The sequence below is a fragment of the Berghia stephanieae genome, chromosome 3 (genome assembly GCF_034508935.2).
Source record: "Berghia stephanieae isolate SIO BIC M18660-M18661 chromosome 3, UCSD_Bste_1.3, whole genome shotgun sequence".
In the NCBI taxonomy this organism is placed as follows: Eukaryota; Metazoa; Mollusca; class Gastropoda; order Nudibranchia; family Aeolidiidae; genus Berghia; species Berghia stephanieae.
In genome coordinates this window covers 48,202,370-48,213,793 of record NC_088362.1, presented here as the reverse complement: position 1 = coordinate 48,213,793, position 11,424 = coordinate 48,202,370, and the positions used below count along the sequence as shown (strand labels likewise).

The following is an 11,424-nucleotide window of genomic DNA, read 5'->3' as shown; positions in this document are numbered from 1 at the left end:
CTACTGGCCTATCGCAAAGTTACGATAGCATCATTTCTAAGACAGTGGGGCCTCTCTAATCGGAAAATGTCTGTTGTCAACAAAATCACCAGATTAGCCAGGGAGGTGGAATTCTTTGTTGTCCTACAAGCCTGAGGGTATTGAGGCTCTTCTGTCACGTCAAGGGAATCTTTATGAAACGAATTGGTTTAGAAGTTAAATCTTTTTTTTTAAAGGGTGGGATAATGTTTGTATTATTTTATTTTTGCATTTTAAAAAATAATTTTCATTGAAACGTATCTCATACATTTAAAGTCAACTTCAATTGGAGATGGTAGGATGCGTTGACCCATATTTGTGCTTGCATCAGTCTCTTACCTCATTATGTGTGACACTAGCCTCACAAATAGAGGAGTAGGGGTGGAGCTAATATTTTATGTGGACAATCGAGGACGCGTTGTTTCGTTAAAGGTGTTGACAACTACAAAAAGTGTTGACAACTACGTGTCCCAATTGTCTGGGTTCCCTGAATAGAGAGGTTCCCGATTTCGAGGTCCCATTGTACTAGATATCCAAGACCCAAGCATTGCAGGACAGGCAAAGGGGCGTTAAAATACTCGAACACAGATTCAAACCAGTTTCATTTTGTGAGTGAGTTATGAGCTGTATGGAACTAGTAGTAAAAACAATGGAAAATAAAGTCTGAATTTTACTGCCCTCTTGGTGAAAAAACTTAGATCTGATGTCAGGTTTTAATAAAATTGACTAAATGTTTAAAAGAGTATATATCTTGTTTACCAGTGTTTGCATTACCTCACGAATCAACTGTACTGATTACAAGCACCTAGAAAAGTTAAGACAAAACAGAGGTAGATTTTAATAAAAATATACCGACAATGTGTCTAGTAGTGCAACATAAATTCACAGTATCAACTATGATGCATGCAAAGGATCTTTGCTTATAAAAGGGATACATTAAAAAAAGGTCAATCCAAATATTAAAACATTTACAAGAAATAAAGTAAATATTAAATATTACTGAAAGTTGAGTTCTGACCCTAACTATGAAAAACCAAATGCAATTTCACATTTACTTTTAGCACAACCATAAATCCTAAACAGCTTACTCCGCATTCGTAGACAGAAATGTGCATAGCATGGATGATTACTTGTGCCAAACTATAACCGTCGAAGTGCCACTTATTCTAAGTCATTGTCCATTTCGAAAGAATTAGAGTGTGAAATTTTAGTGCTTGCTAGTGTAGTTATGGCGAGACTCAACAAGATTTGGAAAAGCCAGATGAGCTTACAATCAAAATTTAGGCTGTACAGGTCACTTGTACTATCTGTGTTACTATATTATGGTTGTGAAGCCTGGACAATGAATGAAGAACTAAAGAGGCGAATCAATGTGGTCGAGAGCAAGAGTTACAGGAAAATCCTATGAGTGTCATATCTGGAACATTTAACTAATAAGGAGGTTCTTGAAGATGTGGAAAAGCTAGCGGGTGGGAAGACAGGAACCATTGCTTGCATTGGTTAAAAGACGGAAACTTGCATGGTTTCCTACATCTGGTCAGACATGACAGCTTGTGCAAGACAGTCAGTCATGCAAGTTACGGTGGAAGGGCAAAGAAGAAGAGGAAGGCAAAGGAAAATGTGGCTGGATAACATCAAAGAAGGGACAGGATTGGGCGCTGTATGATCCCCCCATCGACCATCTAGTCATGGGATTGAGTGAGTGAGTGAGTGAAGAATCAAATACCTGGTAGAGATCATAAAACACCAGATAAAATCAGTTTTCAATTTCACAAAGGATCTCAACCATCTGACTCTGTAAATCCCAATTGCTGGACTCTAGCACTATCGCCTAGCAGGGACCTATAGGAATATACAAGTAAGGACAAGGGCAGTAAAGAAATGGAAAATGGGAAAGAACATGTCAAAATTGTCCAAACAGTAAAAAAAAAAAGGGAAATGGGAGAGAATATGTCAAAATTGTATCTAACTAGAAAAATTAACCTGACAAAGTGACAAAATAGTGACAGAACCAAGTTGAACAATTCCTGGCCACTCTGAGCGCATACAACATGAAGCAGCACTTGTCGCCAGTATGATGGCATTGCCTGGCTGAACAAAGAAGAAGAAGAAGTAAGTGGTTAACGAGATGGAACTATCCCTCAATTCAAGTCAAGAAAGAGGTAAACTTCTACAATTCTAAGATGGAACTATCCATCAATTCAAATCAAGAAGGTGGTAAATTCTACTATTCTAAGATGGAACTATCCATCAATTCAAGTCAAGAAAGTGGTAAACTTCTACATTCCCAACATGGAGCTATCCATCAATTCAAATCAAGAAGGTGGTAAATTCTACTATTCTAAGATGGAACTATCCATCAATTCAAGTCAAGAAAGTGGTAAACTTCTACAATCCCAACATGGAACTATCCATCAATTCAAATCAAGAAGGTGGTAAATTCTACTATTCTAAGATGGAACTATCCATCAATTCAAGTCAAGAAAGTGGTAAACTTCTACAATCCCAACATGGAACTATCCATCAATTCAAATCAAGAAGGTGGTAAATTCTACTATTCTAAGATGGAACTATCCATCAATTCAAGTCAAGAAAGTGGTAAACTTCTACAATCCCAACATGGAACTATCCATCAATTCAAATCAAGAAAGTAGTAAACTTTTACAATTCTAAGGTGGAACTATCCATCAATTCAAGCCAAGAAAGTGGTAAACTTTTACAATTCTAAGGTGAAACTATCCATCAATTCAAGTCAAGACAGTTGTAAACTTCTACAATTCTAAGATGAAACTATCTATCAATTCAAATCAAGAAAGTAGTAAACTTTTACAATTCTAAGGTGAAACTATCCATCAATTCAAGTCAAGACAGTGGTAAACTTCTACAATGCTAAGATGGAACTATCCATCAATTCAAGTCAAGAAAGTGGTAAACTTCTACAATTCTAAGATGGAACTATCCATCAATTCAAATCAAGAAAGGATGGAAGAAAAGAGAAGTATAAGGAATGTATACAGCAATTTGACAACTGTTTGAGGTACAATATAGATGTTGTGGTCTTTGTTGGTTGTCATGGCAATGATGCTACTGGCAGAACCTGAACGTGAAATCCCATCAGTCGGGGAATCCATGGAATACTGGTCCGCCTGGTTTGCTTCAGAATTGCTTGTTGGTTTTCCCAAAGTGACTTGGTCAGTGATGCTATGAGTGAGATGGCTGTTACTAACTGTATTGTCATTGATGGTATTGTCATTGTTGTTGTTGTTGTCACTGTCTTTATAAATTACTGTAGTGGAGGAGGACGTCATTTTACCCTTTACAGAGTATTCTGATTTTGTTTGGGCCTGGCCTGTTGTGCTCATCATGCCAATGCTTGGAGCATCAGTCATTGAAAGATTGCTGGAGTCCATGATTTTGAAAGTCACAAGCCCCGCTTGGTCCACATTTTCAATGGATTGTGTAGAAGTAAGGTTCCCTCTACTTATTGTCCAATGCCCATTATTTGATGCGTCACTTCCTGTAGTCGGCTTGTTGCTGATTTCTTGACGGTCATATGTCACATGAGATTCAATCTGGCTTAAATTGCTTCTGACTGGTCCAAGGTTACTGAGAAGGGGGAATTTATGGTCGATGTCAAATTTATCTGGAATTCTGGGGTCGCCTGTAAAAGAAGTATTTGCTACAGCCTCGGTCGATTCATTTTTGATGTCCTGATCTCCGCTATCATCAGATTTACCACCAACTTCCGAGGTCGTGAAAATGGTTGTTCCTGGGCTTGAGGTTGCAGGAATGTTAGGATCAAGTTGGACATAAAGGGTGGTAACTTTTCCTTGACCATGCACGGTGAAAGAAACATTCTTACTGATGAAACCTGTTTTATAAATCTGAGGATGGAGCAAAGGATAGAGATTTACATTTTTTTTAAAAATGTGAGCTCCCACCCCCCCCCCCCCCCCCACAAAAAAAAAAAAAGAAAAAAATCACCTAAAAAGTTCTATTATAATTGAGTAGCGGTTTTTAAAGATACATTAAATTGCAACAAAGTCTTGTGGAGATAAGAATATAATAAATAAGGAAAAATAAGTTTTTATCATCATATTAAAAACCCCTGAAGAATATTTAATGAAAAAAGACCGCTTGAGAAATATAATAATAATAATAATAAATAAATAAATAAATAATGAATTTATATAGCACCTAAACATCCACGTTTATCATGCTTTGTGGCGCTTTACATAATAAGTTTAAAAAATTATTTTAAACCACGACACAACAGCTTGAATACAGAAACAAAATCTAAGCAACATCTATTTCATAAAAAATAAGCCTTGCAGAACAACTCAGTCTTCAGATATTTCCTGACTTTGTCCGAGGACTGAGTGTGTTCCATAGGCATAGGCGTGGAGCAATGGATAAAAAGGCTTATTTTTAAAATTTTTTTTACCAAAAGTGGATTTTGAGGTGGTAACCTTAAGAAGTTGGGACTGAGATTATCTTAAATTTCGAGTGGGTTCATATTTTTTAATTAGTTCCTGCAAATATTCAGGTGCCAATCATTCCAGACATCTAAAATATAGCACAATAATTTAAATTGTATCCTATACTTCGCAGGAAGCCAGTGGAAAACTGGTGTTATATGATCTCTTTTTTTCGTTAATTCTATAAGTCTAGCCGCTTTATTTTGAATTTTTTTGTAGTTGATGAATTAATCTGCTTTGACAGCCAATGAGAAGGGCACTACAATAATCTAATCTGCTAGTAATAAAAGAATTAACAAGAATCTTTGTAATATCCTAATCAATAGAATGTCTGATTCTTCCAATGTTTCTCATGTGATAGTTACAACATTGACAGATTTTTTAACATGATGTTCCATGGATAACCCTTGCTCTACATACACCCCAGATTTCTCACTCAAGAACTAGGTTTAATAGTATGTTCACCTACTAGTATTTTATTTGTAGATATTTTTGAGAGTTGATACCTATTTTTAAAAATTATCATTTCAGTCGTGTCATCATTAAATTTAAGTTTGTTTAGTTTCATCCAATCCTTTATGTTAGAAATACAATTTTCCGTAACTGATACTGATGACAGCTCTGAATCATTATTGAGTTTTTATACCGCTGAATGCCATCGGCATAAAAATGAAAATCAATGGGAAAGGTGGATAACATACAAAAAGGGGAGCAGTTTACATTGTAAAAAGGAGGGGGTTGAGAAAGGATCTCTGAGGCACTCCACATGTCAATATGGATGGAGTCGAAACAAGTTTTTCTATAATATAAATATCCAATTCAATTGATGTTTTTGGACCAGGGATGATTTATAGATGAACTAATAAAGTGACGACCACAAAGAAAATATAAAATAAAAAAATGAGATAAATCATATCAAAATGGTATTGCAGTGGAATCCTGCTGAACCCAACACTGCTGGATGACTTTATACATGGTGTTAAATCATTATTAGTGGCATTATTCTCTGACTTAAATGCATACCCATTTCACGGGTTAGCTTGGCTCAGAGGTAAGTCTTTGCTTCGTAGCCGAAAGGTTCTCAATTCATTCAAATAAGCGCTGCGTTGTGTGGCCTTGAGCAAGTCACCTCGCCCTAGCTCAGTTTGCGGCACTGCACTGTGGCAGGCACATGGGTTATTCCAGTCTTTCCTTGGAATAGACCCTAGAGACAAATTTTCCCTATGGGACGAATAAAGAAAAAAATATGTAAAAAAAATAAATTGAGCTTTTATATAGCGCAATATCCACTAAACGTGCTCAAAGCTCTTTGCAAGGAGTCCCTGGCCAACAGCAACATTTAACATGTAGTACGGGGACATGTCACCTGTTAGGCGATATTACAATTTTTTTCAGACAGAGACAATGCTGTTAACGGCCAGGTACTCATTTTACACCTGAGTACGGTGAGAGAATGTGAGTAAAGGTTCTTTTCCAAGGACCCAACTATGTGCTGTGCGAGGCTTGAACCCAGGACCTTATGATCTGAAAGCTAGTGTCATTCCACTAGACCACATAGCCGAAAGGGAATTTCTTTAATTTTATCTTTTTAAAAAAAATTACCATGAGAGTATAGTTGCCAGGCAGCAGAAGTCTGTAAAATTCTCCAATCCTGCTGGTGTGAGTCACTATCCGTTCTCGGCCCTCAATAGCTACACTGGCATCACGCAGTCGAACTTTTGAGTCACTTATTGCCACAATCCCCTTTACACCTGAAGAATTAAAAAAAAAAAGATATTGTCTGAGTGACTGAATTGTTCACTGCACTATGATTGTGCTTAGGTTATAGATTTACTATTGAAAGCACCCAAGAAAACGTGAGACAAAGGGGAATGGTTCAAATAGGGAACAGATATAGATTCCAAGAGCACAATATCAGTGTACTTAGTTTGAGATCACCCTAAAAGTCTCATCCAGAGGTCCAAACTAAAAGGAATACACTTAAATATTTACAAACCAATATATACCTAAAACAAAAAATATCAAAGAGATGATTTACAAGGAAAAAATATCATCTCCCAAAATTAGCTATACATCTGACTGTTTCCCTCCAATTCAAGGACTCCATACAGGTCTAGGACAAAACTAAGTAATCTCATTCCAAGACAAAGACATAAACGCATAAACTTGAGTCACTTTAAAGCACAATCCCTTTGCACGCGAATAATCTTCTTGTTTAAAAAGATATTGTTTACATGACTCAATAATTCTCCATACACAATGACCATGTTAGTGATAGATTTACAATTGAAAGCACCCAAGAAAAAGTAAGACAATGGGGAATGGTTTAAATAGCGAATAGATGTAGATTCCAAGAGCACACTATCAGTTTAGTTAAGTTGAGATCGCCTAAAAGTCTCATCTAGAGCAGAGGCCCCCGCTAAAAGGAATATACTCAAATGTTTCCAAACCAATATATTTCTAAAACAAAAAACTTACCAACTCATATCAGAGAGATGACTTAAAAGGAAAAAAAAAATTATCTCTCAAAACTACAGCTATACATCTGACTTTTTCCTTCCCAGTCTAGGACTCTGGACTGGGCCAGGACAAAACTAAGCAATCCCATTCCAAGACAAAGACTTAAACTCAACTCGGAAAACAGATAAAGACGGATAGAAGATACAGCAAGTGACCTCCTGGCCACTTTATGAGGTCTAAAGACCCTACCCGGAGATAATTGTTATGAATATGTCTGATATGTTATGGAATTTCTTCAATCCTTAATCTATCATGATTGTGTATATTTTAGATATGGTCACAAGGGTAGAATGATCTATTTTAACCCTGAAATGTTATGTTAAAATAATAATAATAATAATAATAATAATAATAATAATAATAATAATAATATAATAATAATAATAATAATAATAATAATAATAAAATAATAATAATAATAATAATAATAATAATAATAATAATATTTATTGTCCAAATAGGCAATTATTGTTAGGTTACAACTCTTGTAATAGGCGAAAAAAGTAATTAAAATAGTGGTAATAATGATGATAATAATACTGATAGTAATGATGATAATAATAATAAAATAATAATATAATATGATTTGTAACTTACCCATGTGTACAGCATATAAAAAGTTGATGAGAGGATCTTTGTTTATCCTCCAGAAATCTGGCAGGGTGTAAGGATCTGGGTATTTACAACAAGACATTTCAACAAGGATCTCGTAACCACGCCCTGTCCGATACATGTGGTCTGCCATACTACCTGGATAACGAGAGAATATCGGTGAGAGAGAGAGAGAGAGAGAGAGAGAGAGAAAGAGAGAGAGAGAGAGAAAGAGAGAGAGAGAGGGGGGGGGGGGGGTGAGAGTGGTAAATGAAAAAAATGAAATGAAAAAAATGAAAAAGTTGTCCAATAGTAGTTGTAATTCAAAAAGGTGGGGGAGGTGTAATGTCTCGTTCTATATTGCGCTGTATAAAAGCTCAAGGTATTAATGCTCTATATAAATTCCCAAGTCTTTTTGCTTTTAGTTTGTTTTTTTTTTCCTTAGTTGGGGTAACTTTACCTCAATAGAAAACTTTGCAAAGCTTTGGCATTTTGGTTTGGAACAATAAGAGTATATGTAGTATAGTTTAAGCCGGTATTGATCAGAAATCAAGTCATTTAACCAGATATATAACTTATAGGGGGGGGGGAGCCCTGAGAATACTCAAATTTACAGAGGTGAAGTCCCAGGTTTGACAGTTTTTGCTCTACCCCCCCCCCCCCCCCAAAAAAAAAAAAAAGGACGGGGAGTGGGTCAGATAATAAGAAGTACCTCAGATACAGTATTATGATTCTTACCAATGACTGGATACCAGTTGGCACCATTGGTGATTCCATCTTTAAACTGGTCTCCGCAAGAAGCACCCTGGTGCATTGTAGGATGGGAACGACTGTAGGTCAAGGCCAAATGTCTGAACACATCATCGTCTGGTGAAGCTGCATACTGGATTCTACCCATGTCTGGATAACAGTAAATAAATAATTACAAAAATCAATCGAAAGATTTTAAGATACTCCAGCAAAGATATAAAAATCTAGAAAGCTAGTCAAGTTTTTAGCAAAATGAACAAAATCACAAAACCAAAAACAAGGTAAATCTGAAAACAAAATTGGACTCGTGCAGTGATTATAAAATTTTTTAAAAAATATTGAGCTTTTATATAGAGCAATATCAAATAAACGTGCTCAAAGCGCTTTACAAGGGGTCCCTGGTCAACAGCAACATTTAAAATGTAGGACGGGACATGACACCTGTTAGGCGATATTACCATTTTTTTGGGACAGAGACAACACTGTTGACAGCCAGGTAAACATTTTATACCTGAGTACGGTGAGAGAATGTGAGTAAAGAGCCTCCTCCAAGGACTCAACTATGTGCCCAGCAAGGCTCGAACCCAGGACTTTCTGCGAGTGTCATACCACTAGACCACATAGCCTCACATATGATATATGTGATATATTATGATATAGCAACATCCAATGTGCCAAATAATGCTCTACCAGCTATCTGATTTTTTAAGTAATGTATTTATGTTTTTATTGTTTTTGTTGTTGGAAGAAGAAGGAGTTTGAGCTTCGAAACATGTCTCTTTCCATTTCTCAAGTTGACTTTCAGTACAAGTTGATATTCTTCTTGACTTGTCTCTAATAAGCTTGTTTGAGAAACTGTTTTTGTCACAAATCAGTCTTATAGTTGTGTATAATGATTCTATGTCTAACTTATTTGGCTGCCTTCTCTGCTTGTTCAGCTATTTCATTAATATTTGACCTTTTATCAGCTCTCAGCAATTTTTTGACTTCCTTTGCAATTTTATTTCAGACCTGCCAACCTTCCCAGGATGAAAAGTGTATTCCATGACCCTGAAAAGTGTATTTTTCGCAAAAAAAAAAAAAGTGTCTTTTGCCTGCACATGTGAAAAAAAAAAGTGCGCACTATACAAAAATTTATATAAAAGCTAACATCAATCCCAAATCAAAATAAACTCTGATCTTCATCATTCAAGCAATCTCTAGTGATTACAAAATTATCGATTTATCGAGAAACTAAAATTTAATTGCCATTTAAAATTATCATAAGGCTCAGAAATTGCAATATCAAAGGAAATTGCTTTCGAAACACTCAAAGAAATGACCAAAAGACCCCAAACATGTTGGTAGTATCGATGCTAGTGTCAGTGGAAGAAGTGTTGGTTGTTGTAGCGATGGTGCTCTAGTGGTAGTGGTGATGATGATGAAGCTGTGGTGGCGGTGGTGATAGAAGTGATGTGGTGGTGGTTGTGGCCGTGACAATGCTGTGATGGCAGTTGTAGAAGTGGTGATGTCATGATGTTGATGGTAAGAGATGCTGATGTACCAAAGTTGTGATGGTGATATCTGCTAGCCCAGTATATCAAGTTTTGAGATAAAATATCTGGGAGAATGGTCTTCAATTCAATAGAAGACAATTTGGAACAGTAGCAAGATATTTTCCATATATACGTTATCAAATGACATCTCTCTCTCTCTCTCTCTCTCTCTCTCTCTCTCTCTCTCTCTCTCTCTCTCTCTCTCTCTCTCTCTCTCTCTCTCTCTCTTTTTTTTTTTTTGAGCATTCACTACTACTACTACTCCTCCTCCTCCTCCTACTACTATTACTTCTATATACAACTAATACTATACTTTGGTCAAATGATAGGAAATTCGCAAAGTATGTAATATACAGAGACAAGTTAAATACTTCTAAAATAGTTCTAAAATATTCATTTTGAACCAAATACCGTTCCTAAAGCTGCCCACTTTGTAATTCAAGACTCGTACAAAATAATAAAGAAAAAAAAAAGATCATTATAAATTTTATAAATCAAAATAGAGTAATTTAGTTATTATAAAGGGAAATAACCCATTTATGTTTAAGTTAATTAGCAATACAGTTTTAAATTGAAGGCTTCAAAGTCAAAGATGTTGGTTCAATTACATTTTCACTTAGAATTTTCTATTTAATAAGTGGCAAAGTTAAAATGTGGTCTGAGACTATTTAAAGTATAAAACAAGCTTATATCCATAATTCTATGCAAATCCTCAAAAATGTATGAGAAAAATATTGGTGAAAACCGGCATCATATAAGCAACTGAAATGATAACTATAATATTAAATGTGATGCATCATTCATTCAGAAACACAGTCAATAGTTGGTGTACGACACGTGTGTATCACTGCATCAAATGTATCATCAACATCATTCACAACACACATCTTTAAAAAAATCGTATTAAATCCACGAAAATTGTATCCGCGTATTCGGGGTCCAAAAATCGTACTAAAATACGATTAATCGTACTGGTTGGCAGGTCTGTTATATTCCATGTTAACTTCTTGCTTTTGACTCCTTGCCCTGGCATGGATAGTTGCCCGTTTTCCCATTTTTCACTCTTCTACTCGTTGGTTGTAACAGCATCAATTCCAGTAAACCAATCTTTGAACTGTTCGAAGACCAACACATGAGTCATCATAAACATGTTTCAGTCATTTCTATGCAGTAGGAACACAGCTCCCTGTTTATTGCCTAATTTTTGTGTGATTTGTTCGACTGACATGTTGGAATAGGTGTTCTTTCAAATAAGATAAATGAAAATCTACAAATAGCAGCTAAACAAAATTTGGTGACGAAGAATGAACTACACACATTTTTATATAGTTTATACTGGTAAGTTCAATACAATCAAAAATATTCAATAAGCATCAAGACTTTTCAGTCAAGCCTAGAATATCATCTTTTGTCTGCAGTGCAGCTATGTGTAGTGATATGACACTTGTCATCAGTGATCCTGAGTTCGAGTCCCATCTGAGTGGCACATAGTTATGTCCTTGGAAAAGGCTCTTTACTAACATTCTCTCATT

At 35.8% G+C, this 11,424-nt stretch overlaps 1 protein-coding gene across 6 annotated transcripts in view; it reads right to left on the bottom strand.

Moving 5' to 3' along the window:
* Positions 1–236: 236 nt before the first annotated feature.
* LOC144967896 (carboxypeptidase M-like) overlaps positions 237–11,424 on the bottom strand; it is a 59,200-nt gene continuing 48,012 nt past the window's right edge. For 4 of the 6 annotated variants that reach the window (XM_078905644.1, XM_078905646.1, XM_078905645.1 and 1 more), the window contains 4 exons: positions 8,346–8,507; positions 7,614–7,766; positions 6,099–6,247; positions 237–3,902 (listed from right to left, as the gene is read on the bottom strand). In XM_078905644.1, the coding sequence (XP_078761770.1) occupies positions 2,991–3,902; positions 6,099–6,247; positions 7,614–7,766; positions 8,346–8,507 (1,376 nt within the window). In that variant the 3' untranslated portion in view covers positions 237–2,990. The remainder of the gene's footprint in view (positions 3,903–6,098; positions 6,248–7,613; positions 7,767–8,345; positions 8,508–11,424) is intronic. The other 2 variants (XR_013644478.1, XR_013644479.1) reach the window with 1 other exon arrangement.